At 36.6% G+C, this 15,841-nt stretch overlaps 2 protein-coding genes across 7 annotated transcripts; both read left to right on the top strand.

Moving 5' to 3' along the window:
* The first annotated feature begins 350 nt into the window (after positions 1 to 350).
* LOC103983315 (kinetochore protein NUF2 homolog) lies at positions 351 to 8,612 on the top strand. Of its 5 annotated transcripts, none has more exons than XR_010512872.1 (14): positions 351 to 501; positions 605 to 840; positions 913 to 1,131; positions 1,212 to 1,302; positions 1,406 to 1,585; positions 2,848 to 2,937; positions 3,540 to 3,647; positions 4,768 to 4,821; positions 5,874 to 5,988; positions 6,122 to 6,279; positions 6,814 to 6,909; positions 7,011 to 7,112; positions 8,149 to 8,417; positions 8,503 to 8,612. XR_010512872.1 is itself a non-coding variant. In XM_065180217.1 (12 exons), exons 2-12 carry the CDS (start codon positions 680 to 682, stop codon positions 7,098 to 7,100), a joined length of 1,362 nt encoding a protein of 453 aa, XP_065036289.1. In that variant the 5' UTR covers positions 351 to 501; positions 605 to 679; the 3' UTR covers positions 7,101 to 7,324. The 5 variants fall into 5 exon arrangements, 2 of the variants coding, with proteins under 2 accessions (XP_065036289.1, XP_065036290.1); XR_010512873.1 differs by having other exon boundaries at positions 8,174 to 8,417; XR_010512874.1 differs by having other exon boundaries at positions 8,149 to 8,390; positions 8,503 to 8,605.
* Positions 8,613 to 8,646: 34 nt separating this feature from the next.
* LOC135581415 (uncharacterized) lies at positions 8,647 to 15,388 on the top strand. Of its 2 annotated transcripts, XR_010512875.1 has the most exons (8): positions 8,647 to 9,220; positions 10,268 to 10,654; positions 10,735 to 10,924; positions 11,865 to 12,000; positions 13,557 to 13,727; positions 14,079 to 14,168; positions 14,842 to 14,961; positions 15,060 to 15,388. XR_010512875.1 is itself a non-coding variant. In XM_065180219.1 (6 exons), exons 3-6 carry the CDS (start codon positions 13,575 to 13,577, stop codon positions 15,117 to 15,119), a joined length of 423 nt encoding a protein of 140 aa, XP_065036291.1. In that variant the 5' UTR covers positions 10,515 to 10,654; positions 11,865 to 12,000; positions 13,557 to 13,574; the 3' UTR covers positions 15,120 to 15,388. The 2 variants fall into 2 exon arrangements, 1 of the variants encoding a protein (XP_065036291.1); XM_065180219.1 differs by lacking the exons at positions 8,647 to 9,220; positions 10,735 to 10,924 and having other exon boundaries at positions 10,515 to 10,654.
* Positions 15,389 to 15,841: the final 453 nt, after the last annotated feature.

Below are 15,841 nucleotides of genomic sequence, written 5' to 3' on the forward strand. Positions count from 1 at the left end.
CATTATATATATATATATATATATATAGTTTCGGATTTTCTTTATTAAAATTAATTTAGTGATATTATTTCATTTAATATTTTTCCAATAAAACAAATTACTATATTCAGTCCAAAGGAAACAACAGACAAATCTCGGGTCACGGTAACCGATATAGACGGGCCGGGTCGAGGGAGTGCAAAACGTTGAACCGGACCGGGTCGAAGCTTGGGCCAAGTCAATTCTAATTTGATTTGGGTTGGGTTCGGATGGGATTGGGTCTAATTGTGGGCTAACAGTCCAATAAACGAAGAATTTTCTCGAATTTTCTATTCCGTTTTTCCTTAAGAAATATGAAATCTTGAATGCGATTTCTGAAAGAAAACCAATAAACGAAGAAAACTAAGGCATGTACTGAGTGCGGGGTAAAAGAAGAGGAATGTCTGAAAGGCTTTGGATGCTGGGATGTCTCGTGATTGATCTTTAATGGTGATGCTGCAACAGTGATCAGTACAAAACATGGTGGGTAAGCTTCATGATGATGGCATGTCGGTTTTAGGTTCATGTGATTGTGACCATGACAGCTTCCTTGTTCAATTATTTGATCTGGTTGCTTGTGCTTCAGGTGGCATGACCCAATTTTTGACCTAAGAGCTCTCTCATTGCAATCGGGCTGGAAACGCAAACGAGGGGGGAGGAGATGTCGAGCTTCTCGTTCCCGGAGCGCCCGGCGACGGAGATCATCGGCGCTCTCGCCCAGGTGGGCATCGCCGCCTTGAAGCCGGACGACCTCGCCAATCCCTCCGCCGACCTCGTGTGCACGCTCTACTCCAACTTCCTCGCCTTCGCCGACCCCCTCGGGTAAACACTCTGCCTCCTGCCCTTTTACCCTAACCCTAACTCCTGATCTCTTGTTCCCCCCTCGCTTCGCAGCGAAGAATCGGATATACAGATCGCTTTCAGTGCTCTCGAGCTTCTGGATAACCCCGACCACCATGTGGACGCCATCCGGACCTTCAATCTGTACCGCAAGATCAAGGGCATGCTCGCCTCCATCCGGTTTGGCAGCTTTAATCTTCGCGATCTCATCAAGCCTGATACCAAGCGCACCCTTCAGATCCTTAGCACCATCGTCAACTTCATATATTACAGGTGAGAATCCTACCGAATGAGCCGTGAAAAGTATCCGGCCTTTGGATGTTAAATGGTTGATCTCTCCGTGGGATCCTTAGGGAGGAGAAGCTGAACATGTTGCAGCCTATTGTCGATCAATTCCCGGCATATGAGGAACGAAGGGTGGATCTCGAAGCAAAGATCGCCGAGGTCTTTTCTTCTTCCTTTGCATCCACTTTAATTTGGCTATGATAGCCATATTTGGTATAATGGGTCGAGTGATAACGATCAGCTTGTTACTTGAATGTTGCAGGTTAACAAGCTGATTTTGGACCATGAAGTTGCACGACAGATGGAAGAGCCGGCAGTTCAGCAGTTGGATGCAGAGGTCAAGGATCTGCGACAGACTATTCAGAATTATAACAAGCAGCAGATGTCATTGAAGACGATGGCCAAAGCACTCAAGGAGAAGACTGATGCTATTAATGACAAGGTTGTTTTCCATTCCTTGCATTCCAGATTTATGACTACGTCAGTGGATTTAGATTGTATAATCTGTGTTTTTATAACTTGATACATGCCTTAACAAATGTAATATGCACCTTTGCTCGAGTGGACGTTGGCAAAATTCTCCACGAGTTAAACGTAATTATAAGCTTGTCCGTTGTGTCCTCTAAGATGTACCACCCGAATGCTTAGCGATGCATGGCCTTTAATGTACAAAAATCGGCTAAATAATGTTCCAGTCATATGGAATTTTGGGTAGCTAAATATACACAACTCTATCCCCACGTGTGGAAAGGATATTTACAACGTAAAACTTTCTGAAGAAGATTGCAACTATCAACATTTCTGAAATGTAAGTTTTGTTCAAGTTCAGATTTTGCAGAAAAGGACATGATGGTGTTTCTTTTGCTGGACTCATTCGATGGATTTGTACCCAGTGATGCCAATACTGCTGCGAGTCAGTTGGAGGTTTTTCAATATTTTAGGTCGTTAACATCTCGATGATCATGTCATGGAAATTTATAAGGAGGTCTTTAAGTAAATGTCATCCATTTGTCATCAGCAAAAAGGTTATATGTTGTTGCTCACTCCAAAATCCAAACCCAATTGAGCATTCATTGTCAAAGGACTGCTTGTATATGCACTGGGGCCCTAGAAATTCAAATTAAAATCAGTCTTGCGGAAAAAAAGGTAAATCTAAAAACATATTACACAAACTAACAGTGTTGCCTGCTCATAATTATATTGTTTCACTGTCACTTTTCAAACATCTGCAAACAGTATACACTTACCTTGATATCTGGCATGCATAATTTTCTATCTTTCAAGGATTTTATTCTTTTGGTCTCGCAAATACATCATCATTCGATTTTGGAGTCATTTTTAGATCTCAATTGTTTACTGAAATGGCATTGCTGCTGCTGCTGCTTTGTTACCTTATTTTTGGCTCACCAAGTGGCCTTTGGATAATCAAATTTCATGATATGTTTTGTAACTGGATGAAATCAAGAAATAACCCCTTATATGCGAAATTATAGAAGATCTCCTTTAAGATCAAACAGTTCCATCGAATTGAATATGACAGTATGTGTGATAGCATCTACTATACCAGGAATATCAATGAACCCAATTCTTGCAATTGCTCAGGATGCCATCTTTTAGCTTCTAACACTGAGAATTGATACACTTTGTTATGGCTTGCATATGATGATAAATTGTATAGTTTGATTGTTAACTTTTATCTTGCAGATCTCTCAAGCTGATTTTGAGTTAGTGAAGAATGCCCAAGAAAACTCCAAGTTGTCATCTAAAATTGTTCAGTCCCCTGACAAGCTACAGGTTCAATATTCAGGAACCACTTTCTTGTGTAGAATTTATCTTTTTGTGAAGTTAAAAAAAATTGATATGGTTCTATGTACACATAGATGTAACGATCATGTAAATTGAATGTTTCTTACTTTGAAGTTGCAACTCAGAACTATGGAATAAGAAAGAAAATAAAGTATGTTTTCAATCATACTAAAAATGATTTTTTGAATGACTAGTGGAACCTCAAGGATTTTAGTTGCTAATAATTTATAAGCCTCTTAATGATAGAGAATTATTATTTACTACATTACAAACCAAATCGGTTTATCTAACATCTCAGATTGCCATGAAGATAAATTCTTTGGATTTCTATGATCACATACACTTACAAAGAGTAAAAAAAATATTTTGATACAAAATGCAAGTCTGAAGTTTCTTAAGACTTGGAAGTTTCAAGGCAGCATTTATACTTCGTGGTTTTTTGCGTTAATAACTTTATCTTCATAATAATGGCCTTATATCTATTTAATTTTACTTCCGCTGGCAATCTGGAGTAAGAATCCAGTATTTTAGATAGTTGTCTTTCATGTAATAATATCAAGTAACTCTTGATATCTAAATTTTTTCCAAAGAGGGCACTTGAAGAGAAAAAGTCGTATCGAACTGAGGTGAAGAACTCTGAAAGGTCAGCCATGCAGAACGTTCAAGAGAAAACTTCCACTTTGGAGGTGTACTCAAAGGTATGGTAACTTTTTGTTTCTTTTAGCAAATATGTATTACCTCTATGATTATATACCTCGAACAAAACTTTCATGATCTTTTTAATCTAAGTTCCTGATGGTGAATTTTCTACTCCTTGATGCTTATAGTTTTCTAGTCACATGAGTACATGTTGCTCTTCACTTCCTATGAAGGAACATGTGCATGCATGAGGGTTTGGGAGTCCTTGACTTTTGAACATCAATGGAAGTATAGAACACTAATTCGTTGGGCTTTAACTGTGGACCAGTGTCTACCTCAGGAGTAGTAGAGGTGTGAGGAAGCAAAGAAGACAGAGTGACAGCCAAGAAATATCTGAGCTTGGATGACCAGGCATCAGAATTTATAGCAAGAATTCTTCCAAGTTGAAAAATCTTGACATAATGATAGCAGGACTTTTCTTCCAACTTGGAAATTATTGTTTTAGCCAAGAAAATAGTTCTTTAGTTTATTTTGAGTTTTAGCGTAGAAGGCATGTTTGACTGCAGGACTTCATGGCTCTGGTGCTTTTTCAAAACAAGTTTTGAAATATTACTAACCATATGCTGTTAGACTCCTGCAACAGGAAATAACCCTTGGATGCTAAGTTTGACACTCAGATTTATTCACTTTTGTAATCCATTTCTGTCCTCAGGTTTGCCCCTTACTTTCCTCTTAACTTTTTCTTGATGCTTCTCTATTTATAATAGACCATCTTCACAATTCTATTAAAATATTACTTTAATTTATTCTATTACCTTTTGTTATATTACATTTTAAAGTGAAACCAGGAGAGGTACCATATCTTTGGAGATCAACTGATGAACAATCATTTCAAGAACTGAAGCATTATCTTAAATCTTAATAAAATAAAATTCTCTAAATGATGCTAATGATGTTGACTTAATGGTTCAAGGATAACAGGCATTAACACCGAGCACATGGGAGATCATGTAGCAATGTTTTTCCATAGAATATAAAGGCTTTCAAACTTCTACTGTCTTTAATCCTCGCAATTAGGGAAGCTGATTTGTCTCTAGAGAGATGCATTTCATACACTCAATATGTTTTTTCTTTATAAATGACTTCATTTACTGATTTATGCAATATTTTGTTTTGTAGGTACATGGTAAATTGACCAAGCACCTATCTGGAATGCAGGCTATACAAGAACAAGTATGGTTATCTTTGGCTCATAAACATAAACTGTGTTCTTTATTGTTTTATTTTTAAATAGGAGCACCTTGCATGATAGACCTTGTCCAAATATTCACTTACAGTGGTTTTTTGTGGATCTTATACTTATTGTTGGCATTGCATTAATATTCATGTTAATATAGGTCTCTATTGAAAATTGAAATATCAATATATTGATAACATGTAGTTGTTGTATGTGATAAAAAAAAATATATGTGATGGAGTTGTCACAAGGATTAAGACAACAAGAGCATCTAACAATTTCCCTGTCATATCTCCAGTGTGTCAACAATCAACTTTAAGTCCTTTTTGCACTTAAAATGGATGAACTTATCAGACACATTTAAGAAGAACTTTCTAGTTGTATTTGGTTTTGGTGGCGACCACTTTGTGAGATTGACTCTAAACTTGATCTGTGAAAATAAGAAATTAAGGCATCTAAACTAAAGTATGGGAGGACTGAAAGTGTTAACTGCAACTTGAGCAATGCAAAGAGAAGTGTCAAAGGCATAACTACAAGGAGTTACCCAAAGCAAAAGCTTTTGGTATATGGATCTGCAAACAACACCAACGAGTCTTAATATCTGGGATCTATTATTCACTGGAAAGGGTGATCTGAAGAATATATTGCTTATGGACTTAGATGGGATGGTTTAGGTGGTGAGGAACATATGTAATATTTTGAGACTATCTTGTAAGATGATCCATTGGGTTCATCTGTTGGACCTAGGACAATAAATTTGGCTCTGGTAATGACCCTACTTGCACTAGCTTGTTCACCTCACCCAAATTTGCATGATAGTTTGGAATCATCATATCAGTGAAATATGGATCTCATTGAGAGCTAGCTAACTGGAGAAATTAAAAGGTCCATGTATCTCAATATGCAAGAACATATTTGTTTAATTTTACTCGGCAACAGATGCTGTTAAGCAGAGTGTCTTTGAGCACTTGAATAACTTTTTTTTGTTTTTTTGTAGATTTGGCATACAATTTGTATCTTATTTTTTCTTGTCACTGGTATTCGCCAGGTAAATTCTGCTAAAACTCTTGAGAAGGATGTCAAAGCTTTGAAAGTTAAGTTGAGTGACGAACAGGTTTCTATCATGGCTGTCGAAGCAAAATTGGTTGAGAAGCAAGGGAAAGGTAGTTCTTTGGAATTTTTTTGTTACCATCTATGTATGACTTTACACATTGTCGATTACTGAATTGTAGTGGAGAAAAGTTGAAGTTTCATTTTCTTAAAATAGTTTTTTTTTTTTTGCAAAATGAATGTCAGCTAAACAAGCTGAGGAGCTGATCAAGGCTGCGGAAACAGAGAGGGATGCCAGACATGCAGATGAAACTCAGAAGCTTAATACTGTGAAGGCAGAGATGGAATGGAAGCTGCAATGCCTGGAGCCCAGGGAAAGGAAAGCTGAAGCTATGGTTACAAAGGTATATACTCTTTGATTCCTTGTGAAAAGATTTAAAGTTGTTTAAACTGATTAAGCATGTTTAACACCTCAGTCTGGAGTAATAGCATTATTTGTCCGACATCTTTGTTGGTACTATTTTTCCGATACGCGTATCGGTCCCTTTGAAGTCACTATTGCTGATTCGGACAAATCTTTTCCAATTTTGGACCTGGCACTTCTGGGTGAGTGTTGATACAACCAAGACCAACAACTTAACCTGTAGTGTTTGATCTGCTTGCCAGTGCGTCAGGTGGCATGACCCTATAAGCAAAGTTGTTAGGGTGTGCGAGGTTGTGTTGTTATTTATAGCATTGGTCTTTCTGGACAACCACATGCTTCCCTCTCAGCATTGTTTCTCCAGTAAAATAAGCACTTTCCAATCTCGTCTTGTTCCAAGCAATCAAGCATTGTCGAAAGCATTAAATGACTTCGTTAATGAGTCGTTATCTTGCATATGTAAGCTTGTGAATACTATGTTTACCTCTAACACCATGATCTCTGAGTTATATGAAAGGGTGCTAGCTTGCGCTCAGAATCTGACTTGCTAAGAGAAACTGGAAAGGCAAGACGACAACAACTTCATGCCAAGTTTGAAGAAATTTTACAGGAGGTATATCTCAATTTGCTACAATAATCATTCAGAGAAGGAAATTTATGTGCTGGTAGTAACAATAATGGATTAAAATGTTCTGAATTTTTCTGGTGATGCAGTTTCACAACTATTCTAAGATGAATTCCATCCTACAAAGGTTTGAGTTGGCAGTGGAGAAGGAAGACTTGGGGCCTGCAAGCACTGAATAAATACCACCAAAGGTGCCGTCTCTATGATCATGTCAATCTGTGTGATGTTCTTTGGTTGCCTTTTCTTGAAGTACTAATTATGGACTTGTATGTATTATATCATATTTTGGAATGTAATTAGTTAGGCATCAATCAGTATTAGAGCAACTCTACTGTACTCTGACTCCTTTCCTTGATGCATCGACAACGGAGATATCTGTTCTGAGTTCAAGAACATTTTTTCTTCTGATTTCGTAATAAAGTTACTTTTTTCCTAAATTATCGTGAATTTAGGTTTAAATATGTGTATAAAATATTATAATATTTATGATCATTTACAGTATATTTGGTTCAGTGATTAAGAACATCATCACTGTATTAAAAAAATGTTGTAGCGAGAATGAGAGATAATTTTCTTTTTTCTACCAAGGTCATTTTGATCTTTGTCTTATAGAGAGAATGAGGTCTATTTAGTAAAATACAGAAATGAGAGACAAGTTTCTTTTCTCTACTAAGGGCATTTTGATCTTTTTATAGAGAGAATGAGGTCTATTTAGTAACTACAGAAATAAGAGACGTGATCTAAGAAAGATCTATTTTTTCAGAAAAAAATCCAAAATAAAATATAAATGAACAATAATTATATACTTTATTCAGATGTTTTCATCCTAGAATATTAATTTATTTCAAATTTAAGTTAATATTTTTTTCAATATTATTTTAATCAAAATTGATGAAACATCATAAAAAAAACTCAGATTAAATTTGCAAGTTATGAACTATGTAACCTAGAAAAAACATTTGTCTATAAGATTTTAAATCAAAAGATCTCAAGAAAAAAACAATATAATTTTACCTCACAACATTCTTACATCAAGAAAAACAAATAATACTTTCATACACTAATTTTTTAATAAAAAAAAGATAAACGATTATGATGGAGAACTATCAAATTCTTTTCTTTACCGACTAAGCTAACACGATTACAATACCAAATGATCCAAAAATTTCAATTTTAATCAGATGTTTTTCTCGTTTTCTTTCTTACCCTATCATGTATCCCAAAAAGACCAACTATGGTTACTTCATCAAAGGGAATCGTCAGCATGGTGATCAAAGATTCAATCTTTGATCACTGGGTTTTTAGGCGCAAACACCGCCCTATTTAAGATGTCATCACTTCAGTAAAGCATCACGCAGCGACGGCAATCCGCGAACTGTTCCTGTAGTACAAGTGGGACGAAGCCGGTGCCCGCATCGTCAAACAAGTCTGCTGCCTATCGAGTCAATTCCTTCTGCCTGTCTTCGCCTGTCAGTCAACCTTCCGCTCCTTCATAGGTAGTTCAATCGTTGAACTTTGTGGATGTCGGTTGGCCTCTCCTCCAATTTGCTTCCCCAAAGATATTTTTTTGATCTTGTTCAGGGTAATCCGTCCCCCGGGGTTCCAAGTGTGGTTGAAAGGAGGTTGCTTCTGCCCCTTTGAGGAACTCTTGGCCTCCTGCTGCAATCGCAAGGCGTGGAGATGGCGGTGAGTTCTTTTCGGTTCATGCTGTACGCCGATTCTCCATGATTGTTTGCTTTGTCCTGCCACTTCGAACCATAGCGAGTAAGAAAGTTGCGATCTTGGAGGGTTTTGGAATCGTTCTGTTGTTGCGTTCCTTTTCTTTTCTGTGTGATTCATCATCTTTGCAATACTTCTTTGTTGCGTTTTTTTATGTGTTACTCTTCAATTTTTTATTTCTATGTTAGTATTACGAGAAGCCTATTGAAGATTTTATTTTTTGGAGTATAATTGGGTTTTGATGCTGGGGTGAGACTGATGAAGTTTTGATTTTTGGTCTAATTATCATAATATCATCCTTTTATTTCATTTGTCATGATAGTTTTTGCCTAGAGCTTTGCAAAGATTACTACCTAATAACTCATGAATATTCCTAACTGAAATGGATCAGATATCATTCTTTGTAGTGACTGTACTGATCGAATTGAAGCATAAGAGGGTTCAAGTTGTTTGGACTGGTCCGATCCTAATTTGGAATGCTGACACTTTTGAATGTTTCTTTAGCAGTAACATCGGTCCCTGTTTACTTAAATAGCTATCTGTTGTTTCTTGGATTTCATCATTTGCCATGGCTTTTAAGGTAAGAATTTAGGGAATTATGATGTTGCTTGTGTTGATTTCGGTGCTTGTTTAAGTTGATTGTTCTTATCTTCTTCCCCTGAAAAGTTTCAAGTGGATGACACTTCTAATTTTTTATGTGGTATTGAGATGGGGCATGCTGCACTTTCATGTGCATCATGTGGGATCTAGACAGCAATAATTGGAGGAATGCATTTAGAATTTTGTTGCCTAATTAACATCTGATCTCATCAATGCTGCTACTAAATGAGTATCACATATTTGATCTCTGCAATTTGGTTTGCTGCCAGTTAAGTTGTAACTTTCATCAATAGCTTCTTTATGTTAGTTTCGTTAGTTGGATGTTAGTGAATTAGGAGGAAGTTCAAATGCTTAGAAGTCATTTTCTTGTACCTGTTCATTCATTCCATTTTATGAACCAAAACCTTTTCAACAATAAGTGCCAGAGCTTTTATGAGCCTTATATGGTTAGATGTCCTTTTCAGACACATTGACAAACTATGACAAGGAAAGCTCAAAGCTCCATTGGTTCACCAATGAACTTGACATGATTGTTATTGCTTTGGTGTCTACTTTGTAAAAGGCTATAAAAATTAAAAAGTTGTACATTGATTCCTCGTCCATCCTGTCTAAACTATTTGATAGGCTAATGTAGATTACCTGGGAGTGGCATTCTTTGCGCAGATGAGCAGCTTCAACACATAGGCCGAATGCATTTTTGTACCCCTTGTAAAACAGCCGAAATCAACTATTTATTTTTTCTGTTTTTAATCTTCTTAGATGTCCTTTCTAGTTTCATGGGAGATTTGTTTGTTCACTTAGACAATAGCTTGCTTTGTTCCTCTGATGGGTAAATTTCTTTCAAATGTTAATCGTGTTTAATAATTGTGTTTGTTGATATCGCCTGTCAAATCTTGTCTTCTATTGACACTTTTATATATGAAATGAACGATTAAAATGAGTGGATCGAGATGAAAACCTCTGTAAGGGTTCTGGGATTTTGTTCTTGTAAGTTCACAACCTTCTGTTTTGTTTTTTTTCATTGTAGCAACATGCCCAACTTCCTGAAGCGTTAAGTGCAAACTTGGAGGCTCCAAATCCCAAGGATGAGCCACATGCAAGCAGAGAAGATGATCTCCGCCAACCGACAGAATCACATTTACCTCATGTTGCTATTGCACATAAGCCCACCACAGAATCCCCTCTTCATAGGCATGGGTATCAACCAAATTCCAGTGAACATAGAAGGGCCGGTAGAACAAGTGGTGAATCTGACAATAGCATGGAGCGCTCTCCACTTCACCCCCATTATCATGTGAAAGCTGCAACTAGAGGTGGTGTATCTTCCAAGGGTTCATCAGTGAGTAGCCATGCACTTGCTTCAAATGTTGCAGGTAGATTGAGAACGAGGACTGGTGGTCGAGGTGATGAAACTGTGAGTCTTTTCTTCTAATAATCAGTTTTTTTATATCGAAAGACCTGCATGCAATCATGTACAGAAAAGCTGTGGGACAGCCTGATAAAGGGTCATCTGTGCCAAAGTTTGGTGAGTGGGATGAAAGTAATCCTTCATCAGCTGATGGTTTCACTGGCATATTTAACAAAGTGAGGGAGGAAAAAAAGAGTGGATCAGCAAAAGCTACCATGATAACAAATGATACAATCTATCTATGTTAATGACCAAGATGGTAGTGGTGGGTCCTTGGTAAGCTGCCTATGCTTGTTCCTATGATAGAATAATTAGAGCTAAAACCTAAATTGGAAGGCTCACTAAGTGTAAGCCTGGTGAAGCTCATAAGTAGACTTCATTTCTTAACTTTTTTTTGTTTTATTTAGTCTTAAATGAGGCTCTTAAAGATTACCAGTTTTCTTATTCGTAATACTTGCTGTGGTAATTTGACTCTAGCACGCAATAAAACTAAAGGTGCTTGACACTTCCTTTTTTTCTTTTTTTATTGTTTTCTTTTTGTGAATTTCATGTCCATGTATTATAACTTTTAAGAAATGGAAACATTGCTTTTGCTCAAAGCATACTGGTTTTTTGGTTGATACAGTTTTACTTAAACTGCCCTTTATCAACATACTAAAAACACCAGTATCATCTCTGTGACTATCAAACTGCTGCTTTTTAAGATCTCGTAAAGTGATTATTCCAAGACAGTAGAATTAGGTTTTTATCATGAATTATCTTGTAAACAATAAATTTGTCAATGTCGTTCATGGCAAAAGAAATTTACTAGCAACCACGGAAATGGAAGCGTCGGTTTTCTTCATGAATACTCCAAGCAAAAATACTTTTTAACTACTGCATGTGGGGTACATAAATGTCAGACATTTTCTAATTTCAGAAAAGTCTTTTTATATAAATTGCTTTTGGGGATGACGTACACAGCCAACAGCTTATACATTTCTCTCCATTTGAAGCAAACTACTATTTGAAATAGAGCAGTAACAGCAACAGCGGCAATAACATTGTAATATCCCAACTATTTGAAATAGAGTGATACCAATTTTAGCAAAGTTTCCTTAATACAACTTTATCTGTGACCTATTACATTTTATTTACTCTAATTGCAACTATGGACTTCATATTCGAAATAAACAATATGATCTAGTTATACTTTGCTTTCTTCTGTCTTTAACAGAGCTGTTGCTTTGGCTGGTGCAAAAAATAACTAGTATTACAAGAAGATTCAGAGCTTCGATCCTGTAAATATCCTCAAATAAGAGTCATGATATTTGCATCTGTTTGGAACTGCATGTTCCTCTGTGCTAGCGTGTGTAAGTACCGTATTGCATCGATGAACATGTTCTTTTCAATTTGTTGAATCTTCTATTTCTTGTTTCAATACTGTAAATGAGCATATTTTATCTTCTTCTGGTGTGATTTAAATGTCTTGTATTGTAAAATGCCTCAAAAAATTTTCCTTTATGTGCTCAGGCATCGTAGTTCTGTATATAAGCATGTTCCATGTTTTTTTAAGATTGAGTGTAAATAAGTCTGAAACTTTGAGGCCTTTTCAGCTTCCTAGGCTCCAACATCTTCCATGCACAATTGCTCGAGTTCTTGGCAGGTCTGCATTCATTAACTCACATCATTCTAGGTTTCGTAGGATGCCTCAGATTGCATGTGGCTTGTATCAAGTTTTGAACTCTTGCACAGTGCATCATGAACCTCTTGCTTTATCTTTCCCTGGTGTTGGCTGCAGATATAAGGTTTAGTCTTTAGGATTGTTCTCAGTACAGCAACTATAAGAAACCTCATGATCTAATATGCATAAGATAGGTGTAAGATATGCATTTAGTTGTTTATTATTCATTAGGAAGCAAGATTAGGGCTAAGCATATTGAGATTAGTGTCCACACCTCCAAATTATATTCGAGTAGAAACTAATCCTTTATATATTGCTATGTCACCCAATTACAACCATTGCCCCTTAGATCCTAGCCAATAAGAAATTAAACAAGTTCCTCCTTCAGCGGTTAGCATGATAATTCCCCTCTCTGAATGCACGAGACACCTTATATTCCATGAAAGATGATAGTATCGCTAATTACATGTCGAATGATACCAGGGCGGATTTTTCTTATTATATGTAAGGTGTACCAAAACCTGAGCATCAGTTTGGACATGGATCTGTTGAATTCCTTTCCTTTTTCACTCTCTTCAAGCCTTCCTATATCGCACCTTCATTATAAATAATTAGTCTGTTGTTTGTGAATCTGCATTCAGTGACTGAAATAAACTCATCATTGTCCCTTGGAATAATCCCACTAAGTTGTTCCTGCACTGAACATTCACCTATCTCGAATGCAGGCTTAAATGGTTTCCGTCAGCTTATAACTTGAAAGATTCAGTCTTGTGGGAAGTGGTATTTTGCTGTCTGTTTTGGAGTCTATCGGTCGACACACATAAATTGTCTAAGTGCATAACATGCATGCTTACCTTTGTTCACTAAACATCCTCTCATTGAAGATTATCGTCCGATATTATGTCATTTCCTCATGAAACTGATGTTTATCGCAAGAGATGTTAGTTGGTAGGGATGAACTTCATGTGTAAAATTGCAGAAAATCATATGTCAATCTACCACTGCTCTGTAAGTCTTAAAAATGCTAGCAACACGCAACAGCTCAGTGAGAATGTTGTCTTGTGTGAGAACTTCATGTCTTACATGTAGCATAGCATGACATTGCATGTCAGGTTCAATAGGTCATTATCTCTAGCACTTAATCGATTCTTGTTTGTATTTCCTTTTAGATTAAAAGACAAATGAAATCCTTATTCTATCAACACATTAGTGTGGTATATTAGTGGATTTACTTTCCCTTTGCAGCTTTTGGTATGTCTTCGTATGTTAATTCGAAGGTGTGTCTATGAAAACATATCAAAGGATGAGATACAGAAGTTGTTTCCACCAGAAGTCCTACCTGAATTACAAAGATTACTCACCCTGCTCCTGCAGAAGTTTCAACGAGAATGGTGCGAAGATGTGCTCAAAGATCAGGTCAATCTTTTTCTTCAATCTACATAGGATCTATGTTTCCCTTTGCAACATATAAGGGATGGTTATGCAGTTATTTTTGACCTTTTTTTCTGTAGCATGTAGAGCATGATTATACAATTATATTCTTGCTTCAGATATAGTCAAGAGATTTGTAGTGATAGACAATCCTTCCATTTGCTCTTTAGTTGAGAAGCATCAATTTTTTTGCTATATCAACAAGCAACTGTAATGAACTCCATATTGACAAAATAAGTGCTGCTTTTCCTTTGAACACCACTTTCTATTTGCAAATCATATAGAAAAATCGTAGGCCAACTTATGTCTTAATAAATTTTCTTTTCTGTTCTTCAGGTTTCTTTGCCTCGCCTGAAGTCAATGACATGTAATGTGGTAAATCAAAATCAAGATTCTGTGGAGCATGTTGCTGTTATGAATCTGAAGGTACAACCAATTAAGTTTTTTTTTCTTATTCTATGACATACAATATCCCTGATAACGTTGTCTAATTTGTTTTATTTTCGATCAATCGATTAAAACTGAAGGCAGAAAACAGGGCACACTGTAGATGCTTTCACTGTTATTTAATCAGTGATGTCAATCCGAATAATTATCTTCTGAAGCCAATGAGAAAAGGCTATGCTAGTGTTACTCCTCTTGTTCTCAGCCTGAAGCTCATATTTTCTATTGTTTACCTAGCCTTCAGTATTCAGAACTAGATAGAGGTTTAGTTTATGTCTGCACAAAACTAGAGAAAATGAGAAGTTCTTGGCTGAGAATAATTTATATAATAGCCACCTCTGCACAATCAGATGAAATAAACAGTGATTGAGATGCCCATCTAGATCAATTGTTTGCTCCTGAGGTTTTGCAATAGAAATGAGTAATATGGCATAGTTATTCAATTGTTTATAATATGTTGTACTACACCCATTTGTTCATTTCTACCATGTCTGTAATAATGCTTTACTAGATCCACTGGAAATGAAAGCTTGTGCTCCTGTACAAACCACTGATTTCAATCTTATTGGCTGTTAAATGCCAAGAAATTGTGGTTCTCACTATTGAAAAAACCAGATAAATTATGCTAAATACTTTTGGAGTGGATATCTTGCAGCTCCAAGGTGATACACAGTCTTCATCAGGTGAAACACAGGTTAAATTACAATTGGCAAGAGATACCCTCGAGACGATGTTGAAGTCTATGTACTTCATAAGAGATCAAATGTCCAGTGGGGTAAGCTAAAGTTTTACCTTGCAATCAATAGATAACTCATGCACGAACAGTCTCATTCTTGTTGATGCATTCACATGTTTACTGATTCGCTTCTCCAGGATGCTACCTCTAATGGACTTGGGCAAGAACAGGGAGCAGCCGAAACAGCCTTAACATAAAATCTTGGGATGCCTGGCCTATGTATTATAGTTTTCTTTCTTTTCTTAACACTGACATAATATTCTGTGTTCTTATTCTTCTCAATCCTGGGACTCTGGAATTTTGAAGCTACTTAGCAACCCTTTTGTTTCCCAACTAAACTCATCCAGCCGTATGTATGTGTGTGTATAGCATGGGGGCAAATACTGTCAATTAGGTTTCATTTTCAGAATGTGTTTAGATCATTTTCAATTTATTCTAGAAGCAAAACATCTTATTCTTTTGAGAAGCAGGGAATTCATTGAAAACATGGATTATGTCCGAAACCATCCATACAATGTGCTGAACCGAGGTTGTGCCCTGTATCTTCGTTGAGTTCTTCCAAAGAAATGTGGCTTATTAAGTTTATGAGAAATGTACATATCCCTGTGGTTAGTGCGGTGTTGTGCAGTTGACAAGTCTCAGGTTTGAAGCCATGCAAGATGTCTTGCATGCAGTATAAAGTATTACGGAAGGAAATTATATTTCTATATACGTATAATGTTTGTTCAATCAAGATGCATGTGTATGCATATGCACATGTAATTTGATTCATGGTGACCTCTTGCTAGTTCTAACCACTCTTGACATGCAAGGTTAAATCCGCCCAATCTATTGATCCCACAACCTATGATGAACAATCAACCATCAGGTTGTATGTGTGTATCACAATCATATAATGATCCGACCCGACGAGAAAAGA

This window comes from Musa acuminata, chromosome BXJ1-4 (genome assembly GCF_036884655.1).
Source record: "Musa acuminata AAA Group cultivar baxijiao chromosome BXJ1-4, Cavendish_Baxijiao_AAA, whole genome shotgun sequence".
Taxonomy (NCBI): Eukaryota; Viridiplantae; Streptophyta; class Magnoliopsida; order Zingiberales; family Musaceae; genus Musa; species Musa acuminata.